Below are 22,002 nucleotides of genomic sequence, written 5' to 3' on the forward strand. Positions count from 1 at the left end.
GAATCATTTCATTACTTAGGAAAATAGAACGATGGATAGAACAAAGGTTTTTTTTTTTTTCAATTGTAGCCAGCATAGCAGACAGAAAATGCGCTTAATTCTACTCTTCATTGTTTTGTATTTGGGAGGAGACCTTAAGAGTCCCCAGGGAGATTTAAATTGCATACCTGTCACATTTTTCTGTCATTAGAACACTCGATCACTTCAACGATTTGTCGCATTTTCGGTGATCGAGGATGCCGTTTGACGTTCAAAAATACAGATTAACTCACGATGATTTTAAATTTGCGTTATCTATCCCAGTTTTAGTGGTAGAAAATTGAATTTTCGCGTCTCTAGAACCACAACTTGTCACATGTATTTTGTTGTTGACTGCATTCTTGCATGCGGATGATTGACAGGTAATTAAGGCGACGAATCGTACCCACGCTAGCTCGGTTCACTGCATGCCAAACCCTCGAACACTATTTTGGATTCTTTCTCAGTTTAGAGCGAGCGTACAACTGACAAACGACTTCTGTAGCCGAAAAAAGCGACACTGGGTTGCGGCTTGTTCAACAGGTAAGCGTATTCGCTAGAAATGAGCCTGCTAAAGGTTGGAATTTTGTGTAAAACAGCATTAGCGGCCTTCCAGAAGCGCGCCATGTCCTTGGTAATATTGAAAAGCTTTATTGTTGTAATGCTTGTTTACCACCAAGGAGATTTGAGGGTTATTCGGTCTTTTTGGGTATCAAACTACCTGCCGGATTGCTGAATTTAGGTGAAAGTTTAGCTTTGTTCCATTGTTGAAGATTTTGCGATTTTATTTGTCGATTAAGAGTGATCGTTTTCGGGACGACTTGGATTTCTCGCTAAACAATAGGTCGCATTTGCAAGGCTAGCCTGTCTTTCCTTCAGTTCGGCAAAGAGTCCGCGTGTTTGATGCGTTTGCCTCGCCGACTAGTGCCAGAATTGAAGTCTTTTTTGCGCCATAAATGTGTTTAAATTGAAATAATGCCTTTCAAATATCCGACACACTTCTTTTTGATATTTTTCGGCAAATCGTACCTTGCGCATCGCCGTTAGATATATAATCTACAGTGACTTCTTTCAATACCTTGACTGATTTCAGATGTCGGGAATGTGACGACATCGTTACAGAACACACCGGTCATTTTCCTCTCTTAATTAAATCCGATGCCTCGAAATTCGATGTGGTTTTTCGGTTCTTTTTCCATGCTTGTCTATTACCCAAAACACTGGTCTTTGACAGAGAAGCTCGCTGTGCGAGGCGGTCGTAATGGCCGATTTAGCTCATTATTTGTACCACAGGCGTTTGTAAACGTTATGAAAAATAATTTCTACCGCAGTTTTGTGCATTTTTATATAAGCTACAGAGTCATGTATGGCTTGTTCTCCTTTAACTGAAGGTGTACTTTTATTTGATACTAAAGCTTAGCTCACCTCCGGGATTTTGTCGATCGAATTCGAACTGCGATCTTTCAGACGTTCTAAAATTCGCGGCGGCAACCATAACTTGGGTTTCCTCTACCGAGATCCTGCCCTACTTCCGACGAACTAAAAGTAGACCTACTTTGTCAAGGATCGATCTACCGGCCGCTTTTTGAAACTAACTTGTAAAGGATATTTGCTAGTCGATCTCTACAACAAGACACATCTGCACTAGCTCAGTTTTATATTCTGTACACTTACAAACTTCATTCTAAATTACCTTCGATGTTTGTACCTTTGTAGGTAAGGTTTTCAACATCCACTCAGTAGATGCCATAAGAAGCAAAAGATTGGTAAGGAACTGAACTAAAAACATATAAGTTTAATAGCATCGTACAAAAACAATGTATAAGTTTACGTATTATTCGCAAGGAACTTATACGTTGGGCATAAGTTACTTATAACTATCATTGGGTATTCAATCACTTTTATTCTCCCGAGATTTCCGTTTGCTATAGTTTGTAAACGTTTGTAAGCGGCAATTTTGTTTGAAGAGACAAAAACCATGTTTGTCACGCTTTTTGAATCAAATTTTTCTAATGTCCGCTACGTAGTCTCTTGTTTACTTTGATGACAATGACATCTTTGATACGACTAGCAGATTTTTTTCCGTCGGAAGTCACGTTTCGAAAAAGTTATTTGAAATCGAACAACATCAATCAGATTGTCTACCTTGCATTTTGTCGGGAAACCAATGTAGATCTCTAAACCTTTTTATTTTGTAGCCCCATTGGAAATTTGCTTCAAGAAAGACAACTAGCTTGGCTCGGTGAAAAGGTGAGGTTATACATTTTCTCGTTTTTGCCACTTACTTTACTTTCCTATGAAACGTTCGATTCTTGTGTGGGCGTTTAGTTTTTCTTTTCGAAGAGGGACCTTTGAGAAACGTTTTGTTCTCTGTAATTTCTTATGTTCTGGTTCGTTGCACGGTGTATTAGCTCATATTCGTGACGCGAAATGAACACTCGAGGCCCTTTCGTTAAACCACTGTCTAAGTATACTCAATGCTATACGTATGTGACTGGAATTTCAATCGAGATATTAGCGATCACCTTGGAATTCCTGTTGCATTAGTTGTGAAATTTCTGGCTTATGCAAATAAATACTTCAAACATTTGGCAGTCATCAATATATTGCTTTTGAAGAGTTCTCTCAGACGCACTTGTATTGGATCATGGAGATTCATAAAACTAGCTTCGCTCATTTCTACAAATTGTCTCTTTATGAACAAAACCTTTTTTCCATCAAAAACTGTTTTCCCTATATTCTAAAGTAAAACAGATAAGTATTCAGGTCTTGTTTATTGTCTAGATCAAGCTTTTTATAGCGAAGATTTAGAATAGATCATGACATTAAATGCAACATTGAGTATTGAAGTTTATGGACCATTTTGACACAAACTATAAATGTTGTTTTGTGGCTTAGTTCTTGGCGTAATTCTTTGGCGTATTCTTAAATGGGGTCGTTCTTTGGTGTCGTTCTTTGGCGTAATCTCTTGTCACAGTGAATTCACTACCTTGGATAATAAACAGTAGGTGTTTTACAGACAATCCTGACACGGTTCATGAAATATGTCACTTCCTGACACTATAAAATTAATGCAAAATGAAATATTGGAAGTCCCTTATGCAGAAGAAACAATATCCTAAAGAAATTATTAGTAAATATAATTTTTGTTTTTCACTTAAGTCCATCAAAACTGAACTAGTGTTTTGAACACTGTTGTTTTTCAACAAAGTGTGCTTTTGAAAACACATTATCCGTCAACTAAGTATTGTTTTATTTAATAAGGTAGTGTTTTGTTGAGTAAGAAGAAAGCCAAGGGCATTTATATTTCAATTTCAGCTTGTAAATTGAAGGCTAGTGTCTATTAAACATTGTCTTCTCTCAGACTATTTCATGACCAGCATTAAACTTGAAAAATCAGGAATAACGATTTGTTCTCTTGAAACTCATCTTGAGTCTTGAAGAAACCGGTCAAATAACTCGCATGTCACTCAGACCACCCTTTTTTTATTGGTAATTTATGCTCATAGTTGTACAAATTTGTGGCACTTGCTTGCTCGTGTGTGCGTGTGTGTATGTGTGTTGTATTTATCAGGCAAACAGTATGTTCAGTTGAGCCTTGATGAATGGAAAACTCTAGAAGCGGTAAGCATTATCCTGTGACAATATTATTGAGTGGTTTGCTCCTAATGTTGCCACAGTTTTGGTGAAGTGCATATATGTAAATTGAATTCCAGTGAATGTAATTAAGCTTGGCCTTTTCAATCCTGACTTTTGTTTGCACTGAACAAGTTACTCTTGGTTTGAATTGTGTACCCATTTACAGAGCTGTACAGTAAGTAGATCTACATGTACTAATAATTCAAAGCAGTTTAGAAATTGTTAGAGTTATTTTAAAGTATTTGACCAAATGAAAGATAAAAGCAATGTTGGTTGTTACATAACTCATATGGTATTAGAAGTAGCCACTGACAGTAGGCATACGCTATTGAAAAAGTTGACTAAAGTTGTCAGTAACTCATATTGTAGTAAAACCTGCAGAACACTGTTAACTGCCGCTTATAAGCGCTGGGCTTATATACATTTTTGTAAGGGTTTTTAGATGGGCCTTTAAATGGAGGGGCTTGTATCTGAGGGGGCTTATAACCGGAATTAAATAAATGTTTTGAAATGAGCTATGCTCTGCACATGTTGATCGCAATAGATTTTTCATTTAATACTGGTAATTTAGCTTTAAAATATCACAATAAAATAAATTCAAAACAAGGAAAGCTAGGGGGCAGGGGGGGGGGTGTGTTTATATCTGGGGTTGGGAGGTGGGATTGTAACTGGATGGAATTTTTCGTGTACAGGTATATAGGCCTAAAACTAGGTAGAATCATAAGTGAAGCGGCTTATAAGTGGCAGTTTATGGTATGAGTCTGAGACAGACTTCATCAACTGTTTGAACCGTGTCGTCTCCTGACTACAGGTAGTCCAGAAGTGTACATCGTGTTGAGCAACTTTTGTCAACATTATATTATGTAGATACTTCATAATTAAAAGTAGATGGCCACAGAAGCTATTTTGAAGTATTTGACCAAAGTTAAAAACAAAGTTGGTAGTTGTTAAGCCATTGACTCCGGTGCTGCCTGTAACCGCCTGAGCGAAAAACCCCTTCAATTTCCCGTGCCACCTGTAACCGCCTGAAAAAAAAAGCACATGGGGACAGTAGCCTTTCCTACCCTCCCTGAAGACTTTGTAGGTCTCTTATTGTTCTATTGTTCTTGAGGACAAATAAACCAATCAGAATCTACTTACTGAGCATATTTGTAGTGGACTCTAGGGGTCCTAGAAAGACGGTTTTTCTTCTTAAAATTGTGCACTCATAAAGTACAGGTTATCATGGCGCACTGGGGGCAAAATCTACAAACTTCAAAGGCTTTGTTTTCATTCCTAACATGGAGAAATTACTGCTTTGGGATTTAAAATAGGAAAGAAAAATACAAATTAATGTTTAGGTGGCCTCAGAATGGAAGATCAAGGAGTACAGAGTCCTCAAACCTTTCTGTTGAAGAATTTTTTTCTTCCTTCAACCGCCGCGAAAACATGACGATTGTTGCACTTTCAAGTGGTAATGTACATTATTGCATCAAAGTTGAATTGAACTTTTGGAATGACTGGTAGTGCAATGGCCGAAAAATGACAGCAAAAGTTTTTGGCAATTTTAGGTTTTAAAAGTGAACGGTATTTTTGCACGCTGGATTTCTGCATGTGTAATTTACGGCAACCTCCACGGGTTTTTTGATTAGTTATTCGCTTATTTCAAATATGTTTTTTGGAGTCTTATTCAGCTACTACAGAACTGCAGAGAAAAGAACTAAGTGGCCACTAATTTAACACAGTTGAAATACAATTGATCTCAAAATAATTAGCTTGTTTTTGTCATCTTTTTAACTTGCAACTTTGATCTTTCTTTTGTAGCGCTGTAATGTTTTGTCACACAGCAAAGAAATTATTTGATTTCTTGATTTCAAATTGGTTTTTTCATGTGCTTTTCGCATTTATTTTCCATTGTTTTCTCAAATGCTAACTGTTATAGTACAAGAATGGAAATTCTATTGTATTCATTGCTTATAGTTTTGTGTACTTGTGAAAACCAGTTACCTTCCTGCTGAACACGTTAATGACACCCCTGAAACATTTCATTGTAGTTGAAAGTGAAGTGAAAGACTTTATTTAATGAGGGTGACCCGTGACAGTAACTTAAGTTACTGATAAACTTGGGGCCCTCAGTTTAAAATAATTAGAATGCTAAAAATATATTATTTACAATGAAATGCTAAAATACGATATTATTTACAATAAAATACTTAATTAAGTTACTATTAAAAATGGTTACAAATAATAAACTGGACTTACAATTTCAAACATACTATGAATAATAAGAGTTAAAAAATTCCATTAGTTTTCTGAGAGTTAAGAATAGTATTACATAATTTAGCCTTAAACGATTTAACGGACTTCTCTGTTTTTAAAGACCGGGGTAAACTGTTCCAATCTTTAATAGTTCTGACGGCGAAAGTGCGTCCTCCCTCAGAGGCGTTTCTGTGAGAGGGGCATAATAAATTTAAATTACAATTTCTAGTACTTCTCGAATGGACGTCAGAGTTTTTCCTTAAAGATGTGTTCATGTATTCAGGTAAAGTTCTGTTTATCCTTTTGTAGGCCAGTGCACATCGATTTATATAAGCTTCTTTGTAAAAGGGGATCCAGTTTAGCTTATTAAATAAAGTGACAGTTCGACTAGTACGTTGTGCTGTAAGAATAATACGCGCAGCCCGTTTTTGCATACGGAGAACTCTCTCGAGTGCCTCTTTGTTACACGATGTCCATACTGTGCTTGCATACATGAAGAGTGGTTTGATTACTGCGTTATAGTAGATCAATTTTTGATTCTTTTTCAAGTAGCAGCTTATATGGCATAGAAGACCAATTCGTTTTGAAAGTTTGTTACATAGTTCGTCAACATGTGCTTCGTAAGTTAGGTTCTCGTCGATTATCACTCCAAGAAGTTTATGGCTACCAACTTGTTCAATTTCTGCATTTTGCATCCTAGCTTCAAATTTTCCTGCGTCATGGGTTATACGTCTGCGCAGACGCTTTCCCGTAGCCAACAACGCTTTGGTTTTCTTGGTATTTATAAACATTTTGTTTTCACTAGCCCATTTCTCAACTTCTGTCAAGTCCTTTGTTAATGATTTGTTTAGTGCAGGAATAGCTTTCCAGTCTGAGCTTAAAGACAAGGTGGTATCGTCTGCATAGATATCCATAGTTGACTTGTGAACGTTTAGAGGCATGTCATTGACAAACAGGAGGAAGAGCACCAGTCCCAATATTGATCCTTGGGGAATGCCCTGTCTGATAGTCAGCTGTTCAGATGTGGTTTTCCCTAATGTAATAAATTGCTTTCTCTGAGACAGGTAAGTTTCCAAGTTGGGTTTCAGTTTCTAGAACTCACATGTCAGCATAACCCTAGTTGTTTGGTGCAATACTTCTGAAGGTTTGGGAGAACTCAAAAAGCTATGGAAACACTCAGCTACAGCTGAAACTGTTTTCTATTTCTAAAGTAATCAACAAATTATGTTCTAAATTCCTTAAACGTCTTATCCTCACAGATTTCACCATGGAGACAGGCAGAATTGGAGTTCCACATGGCGAAATGAGCAAAGAAGCACAGACTGCAATGTGGACACAGCACCAGCAGTATCATGACTCTGGTATCATGTCAGGTGTGACCACCACTGCGCACTCAATCAAAGGTGATGAGGATGATGATTACATGAAGACAAGTCACATGCAATTTGAATGGGAAACAGGCTTCTCTGACCAGGAGATGCATGCCATGAATGAACAGTTTGTCTCTACTAGGAGGTTGGTATCACCTTGTGAATAGATAATAGAATCAGTAGCCATTGCACTAGTAGCTTTGTAGATTTCGTAAAGTTAGAACCACCTTATACAGCATAATAAACAGTGGCACATGAAAGTATACTGCTCAATGCTTTTCATTTGAATGGTCACCTGCTAGGGTTTCATGCAGATACTTTAAAAGGTATAGCCAGTAACCATATTTGTACCAGTTGATCTCATAATCCACATTTAACTCTATACTCCCAAGAGCACCCAAGATTAAATATCAAGGAAATAGATAAACAATAAAGAAGAACCTAATGATGTTTATTGGAAAGCAGTAACAGAGACTGAGAAGCAATATAGTCTTTTCAATGAGAGAGGTTCATCCACAGTCTTGAGAGTCAGGACCACTTTCTATGGCACAATAAACAGTATGATAAGAAAGTAGTGCCCAGTAGCTTTCATATGAATGATCACACACTAGAGTATCATTCAGAGACTTAAATGTTACAGCCACCTTGTGCAGCATAATAAACAGTACCCCATGAAAGTACTGTTCAATAGCTTTCATTTGAATGGTTGCACACGAGGGTGTTATTCATAGATGTAAAAGTTAGAGCCACTTGTTTTAAGATAAGTCCTGGTTATTTCTGTCATATGTTTTCATTTCAAATATATTGAGTTCGGACTGTTGATCTTTCCATACAGTCAACGTATTCGTCAAGCCATGTTCCCAGAAACGCTAGAGGAAGGAGCTCATATCCCTTCCACACAGTTTGATTCCACCTCATCCACAGCCGTACAACGTCTTGCTGAGCCATCGCTCATGCTCAAACAAGCTGTTGTCAACCTCATTAACTATCAGGTAAATACTGTCAACATTTTTGTGATCATTCATACATACATGCAGTACTTCTCAGGAGAAACCTAACAGGGAAGTCAACGTGTTTGCGAACGGGCACAGAACGGATACAGAATGGGTAGAGAACGGATACCGAACTGAAATGCAATGGAAATGGAACAGATATCGAATGGTAGCGGATCTCAAAAATGGAAAAAAAAGCGTTCTAAGAAAACGAATGCATGCTAGTAAGTTATGCTTTCAGAATGCTTACCAGGGATTTGGAAACAATGCAATTTTAAATACATGTTCATCCAATTTTTGTCCGGCCCGGCAATCTTGAGAAAATGACAGAATGAATCATCTTAATTTGTCCTTTTTACTTCTTTTTACATGCACTAAGCACGCATTTTATCGGCATCTTCTCATCCGTTTCGTGTTCATTGCGGCCATTATTTTTGTTATTGTCAACAAGCCCAAGTTACATCCAAATAAGGAAATGGATGGACGAGTCGAGTTAGACTGGGATTGAAAGGTTTCTGCATGAAAAGAAACAAAACAAAACCTCAATGTTTTGGTTGACCTTTATTACAGCATTCTGTTATTGATGGTTTTCTTGTGGCTTGTAGGATGACGCTGATCTTGCAACACGTGCTATTCCTGAACTGACGAAGCTGTTGAATGATGACGATCAGGTTTGTAAACACTTCTGAAATAATTATAATTTTGGGTGAACAAGAAAGGCGTCCTGTTTTAGAGGGGAAGAAAAAGTCCTACATGACATTTTGCTATGTACATAGATATATTTTTAAAAATTTTATTATTAAAACTATATAGTCCAACTATTGAATGTTCAAGGATTTCAAATTTCCAGCAAAGTTTGCTTGGCAGTCATCCTGTAACTTCCGAACCCTCGCTTTGTTGAACCTCCTGATAATTTGAACCAAAATTGTTTCCCTTCCCTCAGTTGAACAATGTAATTTGACCCTCGATTTCTCAAATTACCGCATTTTTCAAATCAATTTTTATTTTCCTTGGAGGTCTAAAACAAAAGGATTCCACTGCATACTAGAGACAAGATGGACAAGGCTCTTTGAGTCTTAAATCTCTAAGGTCAAATCCACATACTTTTAAATGAGCTACTTTGAAAGAGAAATTGGAACCATTAACTAAGGTTTTTTAAAGAACTATAAGCTGAAAAGAAATACAATTTCTTTTAGGTGGTGGTTGGGCAAGCAGCAATGATGGTGCATCAACTCTCCAAAAAAGATGCCAGTCGTCACGCAATCATGAACTCACCGCAGATGGTAGCAACTCTGGTCAAAGCTCTGAACAACTCAAGTGATGCAGAAACTACTCGATGTGCTGCTGGTACCCTGCACAACTTGTCACACCACAGGTGAGTAAATTATTGAATGAATTGGCGCCAAAAAAATTGCTGGGTTGAAATAAATCATAGGTAAACACTGAAATGTAAATATTGTCATCTGAAGTCTTTTCAGATTGTAATTCTTTTCCATCCCCTTCTTTTTTACATTGTAGCTGTCCTTTTTTCATAACGAGTACCTGCTTTTAGTTGAGCACAAAATCCAAAGCATTTTAAAGTCCTGGCTCTTCCAGATTACTGAAATACATTTTTTATTTTCTTTTTTTCCAACAAAAGGCAAGGATTGCTATCCATCTTCAAATCTGGAGGCATTCCAGCTCTGGTTAGGCTGCTGGGGTCCCCTGTGGAGGCAGTAGTGTTCTATGCCATCACTACTCTTCACAATCTGTTGCTTCACCAAGAAGGTGCCAAGATGGCTGTCAGACTTGCAGGAGGACTTCAGAAGATGGTGGCACTTCTGGGACGTACCAATGTCAAGTTCTTGGCTATTGTGACTGGTACGCAATTGAACCCTTCAGTTTTAAATACAGATTAAAAGAAAATTTCTCCTCACAGTTCTGATATATTTCCTAGCAGACATGTGGCGAGAATAAGTAAATTCATCAACTATTGTAAGTGATATTGTTTGGAGTAATGAACTACCAACTTCAAGAGTAGCATTTAAAGAAATGTTGTCAGATGCTGAACAGATGTGTGCTTGTTTCTTGCAGATTGCCTTCATGTGCTGGCTTACGGCAACAAAGAAAGCAAGCTGATCATTCTGGCATCCGGAGGACCTGCCGAGCTGGTGCGCATCATGAGAAGTTATACCTACGAGAAGCTTCTCTTCACAACCAGCCGTGTGCTCAAGGTTCTCTCTGTGGACACTGACAACAAGCAGGCTATTGTTGAGGTGGGTTTCTACACTGCAATGTGTTTGGCAGTTTACTGTAATGTTAGTTGTCAAATTCATTTATATAACGTGGCTCATTGCATAATCATTCTAGGCTGGAGGTATGCAGGCACTGGCCATGCATCTCGGACACCAGAGTAACAGGCTGGTCCAGAACTGCTTGTGGACTCTGCGTAATCTGTCAGATGCCGCAACCAAAGAGGAAGGTCTTGACAACTTGCTGCAGATGTTGGTGCAGCTGCTCTCATCCAACGACATTCAAGTGGTGACCTGTGCCGCAGGTGTCCTGTCTAACCTGACTTGCAACAACCCCGGCAACAAGCAACTTGTTTACAGGTTTGGTGGGATCGAGGCACTGGTTAGGACTTGCATGCAAGCTGGAGACAGAGAAGAGATCACTGAACCTGCGGTAAGAGACTACAACATCTGTAGTGTTGCATTTTCTTCTTGAAACGCTCAAGCAGTGATTGGTGTTTCCTCCAATGTCCCATCACCTTGCCATCCTCTTTAGCTGATCGTGTGTGAACAGACCCCTCCAAAACTTCCTTCACCCCCTTAAACAATGATCTTTGGTCTTGTCCTCTTTCAATGAGAGTTGAGTTTTGTTCAGTTATCCAGATGCAAGTAAGGAACTGTTTGGTGCTCACTTAGACATTACTTAGCACTTTCAATGAAATCAAAACCTATGCAGACAGCAATTCATGGGAATAAGTTAACTTTGGAAACTGAGGTAATGAGCGAAAATGCAGAGATATTGAATTGTGTGAGTGAAGATTACATGATGTAATGTGTTGTGTTTCCACAGGTTTGCGCTCTACGTCATTTGACAAGTCGCCATGAAGATGCAGAAAAGGCTCAAAATGCGGTGAGGGTTCACTTTGGCTTGCCAGTCTTGGTAAAACTCCTTTACCCCCCATCTCGCTGGCCTCTCATAAAAGCTGTTGTTGGCCTCATGCGTAATCTTGCATTGTGCCCCCTCAATCACACTCCAATCCGTGAGCATGGAGGCCTGCCACAGCTTGTCCAGCTGATGATGCGAGCTCATCAGGACATGCAGAGGAGACCCGGACAGAGTGTGGTGATTGATGGCGTAAGAATGGAAGACATTGTAGATGGATGTGTTGGTGCACTGCATATCTTGGCACGCGAAGCCCACAACAGGGCTGTAATAAGAAGTCTCCACTGTATTCCTCTCTTTGTTCAGGTGAGTACTGTCAAAAAGAATAAAAGTTGACTTGTATCTTAAGCTCAAAGTTCAGGCTAGCTTGTTTCATAATAATTTTGAATTGCACTTCTCTTTTGCTCCAAGGGTACATGTACTCTGAATTTTTTTACATGGCTGAGTAGTCATCTACTCAGGTATATGACCATAGTGTGTTGCTCACATTGTTAATGTTTGGTTCTGTCGTTGCAAAAGATAAACTAATTAAAACCCTTTTACTCCTTTGTGATTCAGTGTTTCCTTCTTGTCTTCATTCCATCACAACAAATAAACTTAAAGTGCCTTCGCTTCTTTTCTCTATAGCTTCTCTATTGCCCAATTGAGAACATCCAGCGTGTTGCCGCTGGAGTTCTTTGTGAACTGGCACAGGACAAGGAAGGTGCAGAGGCTATTGAGGCCGAGAATGCAACAACCCCCTTAACAGATCTGTTGCACTCAAGAAATGAAGGCATTGCAGCTTATGCTGCTGCAGTTTTGTTCCGAATGTCTGAGGACAAGTCACAAGATTACAAGAAGAGACTGTCAGTCGAGCTGACAAGTTCTCTGTTCCGAGACGATGCACCTTGGCCAGAGGTGAGAGTCACTACATTGCATTGTGTTAAATGTATTACATGTAGTTATGTTGTGTTGATTTGCTCTGTGTGGACAAAGAGTGTGTATGCTCAAAATATCTTGGATGTTATACAGAAGTTGAGCTAGTTCCCACAATATATATATAATGCACGTCACTCCAAACAATTAAATGCATGTACACCTAGGCAAATTGTGATATATTAAAATTGTGACTTGGCTCCAAGGCTTATGGTAATGAAATGAAAGAAATCAATAATTCATCCCTCAACCCTGATGTGATTTCTTTGGTTTTATTCCCCTAAGCCTTGTAGGTAAGTTAGATTTCTAATATATATATATATCGAAATTGGTGTATTGATAGTTCATCAATGTAATAAAATGATACTTTCCCTCAGGTGACAATTTTCTTTATTCTCATCACCATCATTCAGACAGAGTAGTGGTATTGTAAGGAGAAATAAGATGCTGATTGTGCTTTTGTTTCTTGTAGCCAATGGATGGTGACTTCCCAGACCCGAACTACAGTATGCCGCCTGGAGGATACGGTTATCCACACGAGGGATTTGATTACAATCAGCCTATGGATTACTCTCACGAGGCTGCTTATGACTTCCACCATGGGGACCCTTCTATGCAACCTCTCGCTCATCCCCCTCCCCGCGGGGGCACCTGGTACGACACTGATTTGTGAGAAGAGACAGAATCCTAGTCCCAGGACTTAGAATATCGTAAACCTTGGAATAGGTTTTGGAACTTTTATTTTCTGCCACCTCTAGTTATCTTGGCTTGCCTTCAAACAACACTCTGATACTAGCCTTTAGGGCAAGGATTAGTTCATGTAGGGCAAACAAATCCTCATAGATCTGTCAGAAGTTGCCAAGAGGCAACCCTAATTGTACTGCAAGTTAGGTGTCTTCCTTGTCGATGTAAGTCCTGGCAGCTTGCCAGGTTCAGCCATTTTAAACGGGTGTTCTACATGTACATGCAAGAACTGTCGCAGGACTTAAGACCAGTGAATGAAACTTTGTAAAAATGAGTAAGTCTTTTCCCTTGAAGTTTTCTTTTCTCAGTTTTCGTTTGATTGTGAGAAGCTTGAGAAGTAAAAACATTGCCACTGCCAAAGTCAATGTTTTTCTTTGCACACGAGGTAATTTGCGGGATGTATTATTATTTTTAAGCGCCATGTGTAATGTAAACCTTGTTGCCATGTGAGTTTTTCTTATATCACATATTTTTAGACCTTGACATTTTGAACAAAGAACAAAAACAACTACTGAAGACATTGTTTTACTTTATTTACACAACTGCCCTTTTGAGTACTTGAATTTGTCAATTTACTGGAAAACCATTGCATATTGAGTTGTGTATCCCACAGGTTGTATGCCTTGGTTTTACACAGCCTTGATGTTCTACTTGTTTTATTTATATGGACTTTAGGGAAGAATCTTTCTACCTTTTTTTTCTGTTACACTGTGAATATCTCCTTTAGTCAGTTTGACCTCATTTTTCCTTTGTATAGAAGCATTCCATCTCTAGCTAGTACATCATGTATGTTACACAAACTGTAGTTGTTTTTCCTATCATTACTATCCCTGTAAATGCCCTCTCCTTTCCGTAAATTACTTGTTGAGAAAGTAGTTTCTTGGATCAGCAGTAATTCAATTTCCTCTTTACTGAATGTATCATAGTAGGGTCCTTTTTTTCTTTCGCTTTGAATTATTGTATTTATAGATTGCCATGTTGCTGAGAGCTTAGCAGTGAAATAATTTTAGGTATTTTTAGCCATGCTCGGTGTTGCCACTCAGCAGTGTATTGAAATTATTGATATGCTGTGAATTGAACTGTGATTGAACAGCTATGTGCTATTAAATTTTTTTAATCATGTAGAAAAATAATGGTGTTTGTGTGTTTCGATGTTTTAATGGGTTATGGAAGACCTGAAATGTAAGACTTTTGTCCTCAACTTAGGGTACGTTCCATTCAATGGAAAATCCTGGGTTTGAATTTCTTTCCAGTGCTGAATCAAACAGCATTTTCTGGTTCCTTCAGAAAAGACGACAACCTTGGGAGGTATACTGAAATTCTTAATGGGAAACTCTCTTCCATTTGACTTCCTACCAGAATTTCTGGAACTTTCAGTTGATTAGTTTGCCTTTTGGAAATTCAACAATTTCCAGTCTGTACCATTTCTCTCCATATGCAAAGCAACACCTCCACATTCTATCCCCATTTTTGCATGCTCTTGGTCTTCACTCTTGATATATTATCTAATTGTCCGCTCTCGCTCGTTGCCCCATTGCATAAATTATAAATTCATGTGTCTGTCCGCTTAGTGACAATGAAAATTAGACAATAAGCATTCAAGAATTTCTGCAGTTATCGTAAAATACAGTTTTCAAGGAGATTTCTCATTGTCAATAGCATTTTCACTTTTATTGTCAACATTGTGTTGTCAACTCAATCTAGTAATAAAATATTACATATTTAAAATATAATTGTTTACCACTATATATTTTTATTTCTTTGGGAAAAGCCGTATAAATATTATCATCCACATAAATACGATGCAAACTGTTATCAACATTATCCAGATCCACAAAGAACATGGCCTCTGTGTTAACTCCTCAAGTCTTTCTGATTCTCGTTTAAGTTTTTCAAAATTGGAATCTGCAAGCTTTGTTGAATGTTCCAGTGTCTAAAGAAAAGAAAATTATTATGTTATTCAAAAACCTTTGAAATCCTTCACACCTGGCTTGTTTGAGTATTAATTTATTTTTCTCTGTTTTAATAAGGTGCACTTGAAGAGAATGGCTCAAACTAACAATGTTAATAACTTAACAAAAAATATATAATTATATAAAACAAAAACATTAAACAATGGAAATCATGACCGTCACAGTGTTTGAATATATCTGATCTTAATTAGCATACTATTAGATTTTTACCATTTTATTTCTTGGTATTTTTCTATTTTCCTATTTTTCTGGCCCCACTCTCTATGTGGAGAAGTAGAACTGATGATAATTTTGCTTAGTTTTAGTTCCGATTGAGAAGATAATATCAAACACTCAAGACCGCATTCAGGGGAGGTGCAGGTGGTGCACATCCCCACCCCTGAGGTGACATAGATATATCCACTTTTCAAATATTTTTACCTCATCAGTCAGTTACACCATTCCTTAGTGGTGCACCCCCTCCTAAGAAAAATCCTGGATCCGCCCCTGACATTAATTTGACCACATTTCCAAACACCTTGAAGTTCATTAATAATACACCGCTTCATGTCATATTTTTCAACTTTCTTCCCAGGGTTTAGAAATGTGGTCAAACACAGTCTTTTATGTATGGTATATTACTGCAAAAGCAAGTGCAAGAGGCTGATGATAAACAAAGACCTCCTTGTACTCAGTGTTAGCTTTTACTTTTAGTTCTCTCAGTTCCACTCTTCCCACCCATTGCAGACCGATGCAAGGTCTCATTGAACAAAACACATCTCACCTTGTTATCTTCTTTAATAATATTACTGGCCACAACTGATGAGTGTTTCAAGTTCTGTGCCATTTTGATCATTTCTTCGGCAATGTTTTCCTGCATGTTTTGGTGATATTGCAGCACAGTGTCTATACTTTCATCTTTTGTGTCTCCCTTCTTGTCTCCTGACAATCTGTTATTGAGACATGAAAGTATGAATAAAGTAAAGTCAGACAAGCAGCAAGTTTTCAGATCAAAATTTTCTTTGTATGAAATGAAAAAAAAAGGTGAACATTACCTGTTCTGCAGGCCTTGAGAATCTTTTGTGTTGTGTAAAATAAAGAGAGGAAAATTCCCAAGTTACAAAATAATTGATTATCGAATAGAACAATAAAAAAATATCAAAAATTTAGTTGTTCACTTTGCAGGGATTAAAAGAAGAAGATTACTAGGTCTGGGGTTAATATTCCAGATATTAACTGGGCATTCAGCAAAGCCTAAGAAAAAGAACCAAAATGAAATTCTTTCCTGTCCAGTCTGACATGAATCTGATGTGTTGGTTCTCACCTTGCTCCAAGGGTTTTTTATTTATTTAACTTCACCTACCTAAAATACATATATTAAAATATTTCTGGGTTCTCTGGGTTTCCACCCTCCACAAAACCCAACACTCCAAATTTATTCCAATTCAACCAGGATAGAGGACCCATGTGCAAACCAGCTATTAAAGGCTGATGTAGCTTCCTCCCTGAATATAATGTTAAGAAGTTTTTTTTTAAGTCAATACAATCATATGGTTTACATAATCATTTGTATTATGTTCATCTCGAGAGTTTCAGAAATAAAATTAATAATCTCAAGTTGCATTCCCTCTATTTGTGTCAAACATTTTTTATTAATGAGTAAAATTAATGTTTTATTTTATGTACTTTCAAGATAATAAGGCCTAGTCCATAGAAGACATTTAATGTAGAAAGGTAAGGGTAATATTCTCACCATTTCCCAGCAGTTCATTTCTCATTTCTTTGTGTATCTGTGATTTTGCCCTAATATGTAATTCTTGTCCTTTACTTGCTTGCCGCCCTTTGTCTGCTGTTTGCACAGCTTGGCTAGGCTGCTGACTCAATGGACGTACCAGTTGTTGACTGGCAAGCAGCTTGTCTGTTGGAGTTTTCTATCAAAAAGGCAGGATTAGTAAATGACTTAAGTCTTCTGGGTTCTAAACAAAAAGTTGCTTACAGCTTAGCATGGACAGGGCTCTGCTCTGTAAGCACCCAGGGGCCTTTGGGCAAAAGGGAAAACTTACTTTTTCCATTAGCTTAAGTGCCAGGCACCCAGGATTTCATGATTAGGAACCTTTGGGCTCCTCATAATTTTTATGAGAACACAGCCTTGATGGGTGAACAGATACATGTATTTCTGGTGTCATGCAGCTCTATAGAGAGCTATCAAATTTATAAAGCCTCTCTAATTGACTATTACTTGTTTGTTTGTTTGTTTTGTTTTGTTTTTTATTTTTTGCATGCAAGTAGCAGCTATTTAGGACACTACATAGATTTCTAAGGAATTATAATTATTATCATTGTTCTGTCAAATGTCAGCTCTCTCCTGGACAGTTAGAATGGATTGTGTAAATAAATACGTATGCTTGCTCAGTTTATTTGTATCTAGCTAAATTGGAGATCTCCGTTTTCTTTTGTCATTTTGGAAATTAGAAGTACAGTGCGGTATTGTTTATTTCATCATTCTGTCATAATAATAGTACACATATATCTTTCTTTACCATCCTCTGACCTGGCTGAAGCTTGAACAAAGGTCTTACCATTTTCTGTGTTTCAATGAGACCTTTCAGGAACTCAACTTTCTTGTTATATTCGTTCATTGTATCTGGACTGGGTTTGCTGTGAAATGAGTATAATGAAATTATTCAAATAAATTGTAACAGGAAATCTTTCTAAATATAACAGAAAAACCTCATTACAATATGTTATATTGGGCACTGATATTGCATTTTTAAAAACATCTAAATTATATTCTTTTATGATAAATTATTGGTAAACTGATCCATATTGGTATACTGATACCATTGATGAAAATATTTTGAGAGTTTCCCTTTTTGTAAAGTGAAAACATTAATTTTTATCTCCTCTTTCTGGCCTTTTAACATTAAATTTGTGCTTACCTGTTCGACTTTTTAAGTTCAGTAACTTGCCTCTGAAGGGTTGATACATACTACAGGAGAAAAGCATAGAGCCTATAAAATCTTAGCCTGAATTTCAGCCACCTCCTCTGCTCGCTGAGTCACTCGGGGAGAGAGACGTCTGAAAGCACTGGGTGATAATGCTGTCCGGTGATGTCAAGAGTCAAATGTGGTAATTTACGCAATTTTATTTCAGGCCTTCATTACAGTGGTTATCAGTGACACACGGCCTTCAGCGCAAAAGCGTCTAGACAAAACTAAAGTTTTGGTGGACGTCAGTCATCTCCGCCTCCTTACCGACTGTATGCAAACTTTACAAAAAAAAGTCTTAAACCTTACAGCGGTCCACCCGTAAAAATTATCATTTTACTTTCAGTATGCTCGGCTGGCTTGCTAAATGCACTGGCATTAAATATTCCTTGAAATTTGTAACTAAATGGGTGGATCGGGTTTCTCAATGGCCATTTGCATGCATGAATGACCCCGAGATCAAGCAAATCTACACGCAAACTAAATGTGTATTTGTCTTGGGGCTACGGACTGAGTGCAGATTTGCTGATTTCGGGGTCATTCATGCATGCAAATGGTTGTTGAAAAACCCAACAAACGTCTTCATTTAAAGATTTCAAGGAATGTTTAATGCCAATGTATTTAGTGAGCTAGCTGTAGATACCAAAACTAAAATGATAATTTTTACGAGTGGACTGCTACAAGGTGGAGGCGGAGGAGGCAGCTGAAATTCAGGCTAATGAAATCTATAGGTAACTGAATACCATACACTGGCACTTAAAAGCCCCACTGAGTATAAGCCCATCTACCTGTAAACCAAAAATTCCATGTTATAAGCCACCACCAGCCCCCACCCCCCAGATATAAGACCCCTCTAGCTTTCCTTCTTTTCAATTCGTTTTATTATGCTGTTTTAAAGCTTAATTTAATTAACAGTAACATAATGAAAAACCTATTTTGATCAACATGTGTAGCTATAGCTCATTTTGCAATGTTTTTTTTTTTTCAATCCAGTCAAAAGCGCCTTGGATATAAGCCCCTCTGCTTAATCATAAGCCCATCTAAAAACCCTCACAAAGTTGTATAAGTCCTGGGCTTATAAGCAGCAGTTTGCAGTAACTGGGTAACTTAGTAACTGCATGCAACCATGTTGTAAATTCTACAATGTTCGTCATAATTTGAGTGATCGATTCACCTACAGTTTAGCTTGTCTTAGCCAACAAGTTACTATTACTACACCTTTCAATTTTATTTAAAAACTCTACATTTCACGTAAGATTACTCTTTAATGAGTGATTCTCTATTTTGATAAACGATCTCAAACCTATGTACGCAAAATATTTTAAGCTTATGTGACTGGCTGTAGATATTTTAAAAACCTTTCACTAAAAGATTTTTAAAATATTTAGTATTTTACAGCCTGTCATGTCAGAGGTCGGCAAGATTTCAGTGGAATGGGATAATATATCACCAATACTACCTACTTTTTCTAATCTCCAATTGACGTTTTCCTTGTTGTCCTGAATTTCCTCGGCCATGGCTTCACAACGTTCTAAAAGTCGTCGAAAATTTATTTCCAGCTTAGAGGCCGCCATGTTGGAATCATCTACAAGAAGTGTCATGTATGCCCATTTCTAAAGTACCGTGCAACGGCAAGGCCTGGGCCAATCGAGAGACACATTTTAATCATTTTTCTTTTTAATTAAAAAAATTAGTCCCTGCAAGAATATTTATATATCTTCCTTTCCAATCAATCGTAAAACTGCTCTCAGGCTAAAAATAGACGAATCTTTGCGGTCGTCACTCCTTGTTCGAAAAGAAAGATACTTAAATTACCCCCAACCCTAGCCTGCGAACGCAGACGTATTTCCGGCTGTCACTTGGTTCCGCCGAAAAATAAAGTCTGCGAGCCCGAGCCAGAAAACGATTTCTGTGACGTAGGAATTCTAAGCCAATCACAGTTTAGCTCAAATAACCCCAGAACTACTGCGCGAGGTATTCTCTGCGAGGAGCACTCGAGTTTCATTCTATCATGGAATCTGATTGGCCAAGGAGAAACAAAAGTCATTACGTCACAGAAATCGTTTCCTGGCTCGGGTTCGCAGGCGTTATTTTTCGACGGAACCAAGTGACAGCCGGAAATACGTCTGCGTTCGCAGGCTACCCCAACCCACACCCCAGGGGTGTCCATGATCTCACCTGTCTGGGCAGGCGCAGGCACGCATCTCTTGTTTATTTTTATCATATGGCGACTTGATTGGCTGTTGGCACTCTGGACGTGATATTTTGCATGTCCATGTCGTCATCATATCGCAATTTGATTGGCTGTTGACACCCATGGCGTGACTCGAAAGTGTGCATTACGAAATTATCTAGAAAGCACGGAGAAAGCGATAGTGGCGACAAACAAGAAGCTACGGTGCTTCGTTTTCATGGAACCCTTGCCCTCGGATTGGTTAGCATTCGCTGTCACCGCCAACAAGCTTTTCAAACTGTGATTTTCATAACTGAAGTTAAACTCAAGAGCTTTTCACCTGATTTTTGAGAATTCAAGGTAAGTTTTGCGTGCGACCTCTCATTAGCGCACTCGATCGTGCATCTACCCTTGTGTCGTTTTCTTATCTGAGCGGTTTGTTCTCAGCCGTACACTCACTCTTATATTATATCTTATAGGTATCAAAGATGTCTTCCGTTCCCATAAGTTCAGCTTTTGTAAGGAGGCAGATAAATCCCGTAAAACCAGAGACGAAAACAGAAACCACAAACGAAAACAAGCAAGCTATTGTGCAACAAAGACAGCCATTCTTCAATTCATTCTTTACAAGCTACAAAGATTGGAGAGAAGTCGGAAAAGACGTTAGGACTTGAGCACTGGAGGTCCTTCTCAATGTCATCAACCTGGGATTGCACATCGCACTAAATCCTTTTTGAGGATTTCTCATTGACGACTAATTACAATCGATCACGCCAAGCTGCACGCGCGGTACATCAGGAATTGTTGAGATGTCAGTAGAGGGAGCATGAATAATTTGGTTATTACCTAACTGCCTCAAACGATACATTCAAGTGTTACAGACGTTTGCATGGCAAAATATCTCAAAGAAGCCGTCAATACCTTGTCTAGACTAAGTAACATAAAAGCACAAATACTCCTAATTGTTCCTGTTCGCATTGATTGCAAATGTTTGATCGACAGAAGGAAAGTCTTGTGCTACTCTACAAATGGAATGTATAGATCTATATTATGAGAATTCTATCAATAAAATTTACGTTTCCTAGTTTGTGTACTTTCAGAACAAATTATTCATTGACGGTCGGTCTTCCACCCGGAGCGGGGGAGAAGGGGGCTCCCAGATGAATAGATCGGGGATGCTCGACGGAAAATTTGAATTAAACCCCTAAAGGAGATGACAGAATAGGCTTCATTACAACCCACAGTTCAGTACTGGAGCCCGGGCTGGAAGACCCGGACGCGAGAGAATGGCGGAAATTGAGCCTAAAGCAAAAACAGAAATGAGAGCGTTTTTTCATTATTGTCATTTCGATTGCATCCTAAAAGATACCTTGACAACCAAAAGTGGCGTTTCATTCTGAACATTCTAAGTGAGACCAAAATACTTTATTTACAAACCTGTAAGCGGCGAGACTACGAACATCCCCGACCTTTTCATATGGGAGTTCCCCCACCCGGGACTTTTCCAAAGATCGAAAGGGGGCCAGAATTTGTTAGAAGCTGGTGACTTGAACTACGAGTAGTCCCTCTTTCGCTTAGTCCGTCGTGCGTGACGCGAAAGAAAACCGCGAGAAAAAAATGGCCGCGAAATCCTGGAGGCGAGGAGCGCTCCTAGCCCCCAGGATTTCGCGCGGCCATTTTTTTCTCGCGAATTTCTTTCGCGTCACGCACGACGGACTAAGCGAAAGAGGGACTACTCGTAGTCTACTGGTGACTAGCCTTGATTGTCAGTTGTTTCTTGTCCCCTACACCAAATCCCGAGATTTTTATAGCTCCAGAGAA

The 22,002-nt window shown here is 38.4% G+C and overlaps 2 protein-coding genes and 1 long non-coding RNA gene across 9 annotated transcripts; 2 read left to right on the forward strand and 1 right to left on the reverse strand.

The window, feature by feature from the left end:
- Positions 1–429: 429 nt before the first annotated feature.
- Positions 430–14,202, forward strand: LOC110069071 (catenin beta-like). Of its 5 annotated transcripts, XM_089287838.1 has the most exons (13): positions 449–561; positions 1,735–1,784; positions 2,217–2,268; positions 7,155–7,410; positions 8,101–8,257; positions 8,863–8,928; positions 9,454–9,632; positions 9,897–10,117; positions 10,331–10,512; positions 10,607–10,921; positions 11,318–11,716; positions 12,038–12,307; positions 12,798–14,202. In XM_089287838.1, exons 4-13 carry the CDS (start codon positions 7,163–7,165, stop codon positions 12,996–12,998), a joined length of 2,238 nt encoding a protein of 745 aa, XP_089143964.1. In that variant the 5' UTR covers positions 449–561; positions 1,735–1,784; positions 2,217–2,268; positions 7,155–7,162; the 3' UTR covers positions 12,999–14,202. The 5 variants fall into 5 exon arrangements, with proteins under 5 accessions (XP_089143967.1, XP_089143965.1, XP_089143964.1 ...); XM_089287839.1 differs by lacking the exon at positions 1,735–1,784 and having other exon boundaries at positions 443–561; XM_089287840.1 differs by lacking the exon at positions 2,217–2,268.
- A 617-nt stretch (positions 14,203–14,819) lies between these two features.
- On the reverse strand, positions 14,820–19,743 carry LOC110069088 (vesicle transport protein USE1-like). Of its 3 annotated transcripts, none has more exons than XM_089287844.1 (7): positions 19,472–19,743; positions 17,961–18,010; positions 17,601–17,679; positions 16,775–16,952; positions 16,077–16,098; positions 15,806–15,971; positions 14,820–15,002 (listed from the first exon to the last, which is right to left on the reverse strand). In XM_089287844.1, exons 1-7 carry the CDS (start codon positions 19,607–19,609, stop codon positions 14,823–14,825), a joined length of 813 nt encoding a protein of 270 aa, XP_089143970.1. In that variant the 5' UTR covers positions 19,610–19,743; the 3' UTR covers positions 14,820–14,822. The 3 variants fall into 3 exon arrangements, with proteins under 3 accessions (XP_089143970.1, XP_089143969.1, XP_089143971.1); XM_089287843.1 differs by having other exon boundaries at positions 16,077–16,110; XM_089287845.1 differs by lacking the exons at positions 17,601–17,679; positions 17,961–18,010 and having other exon boundaries at positions 16,077–16,110.
- A 108-nt stretch (positions 19,744–19,851) lies between these two features.
- On the forward strand, positions 19,852–21,265 carry LOC110069070 (uncharacterized). The gene is made up of 2 exons (XR_002298849.2): positions 19,852–20,541; positions 20,661–21,265. It is a non-coding gene; the product is annotated as an uncharacterized LOC110069070 (long non-coding RNA).
- The last annotated feature ends 737 nt before the right edge of the window (positions 21,266–22,002 follow it).

This window comes from Orbicella faveolata, unplaced genomic scaffold, assembly GCF_042242905.1.
Source record: "Orbicella faveolata isolate gen_17 unplaced genomic scaffold, um_ofav_v1 contig_15, whole genome shotgun sequence".
Classification (NCBI taxonomy): Eukaryota; Metazoa; Cnidaria; class Anthozoa; order Scleractinia; family Merulinidae; genus Orbicella; species Orbicella faveolata.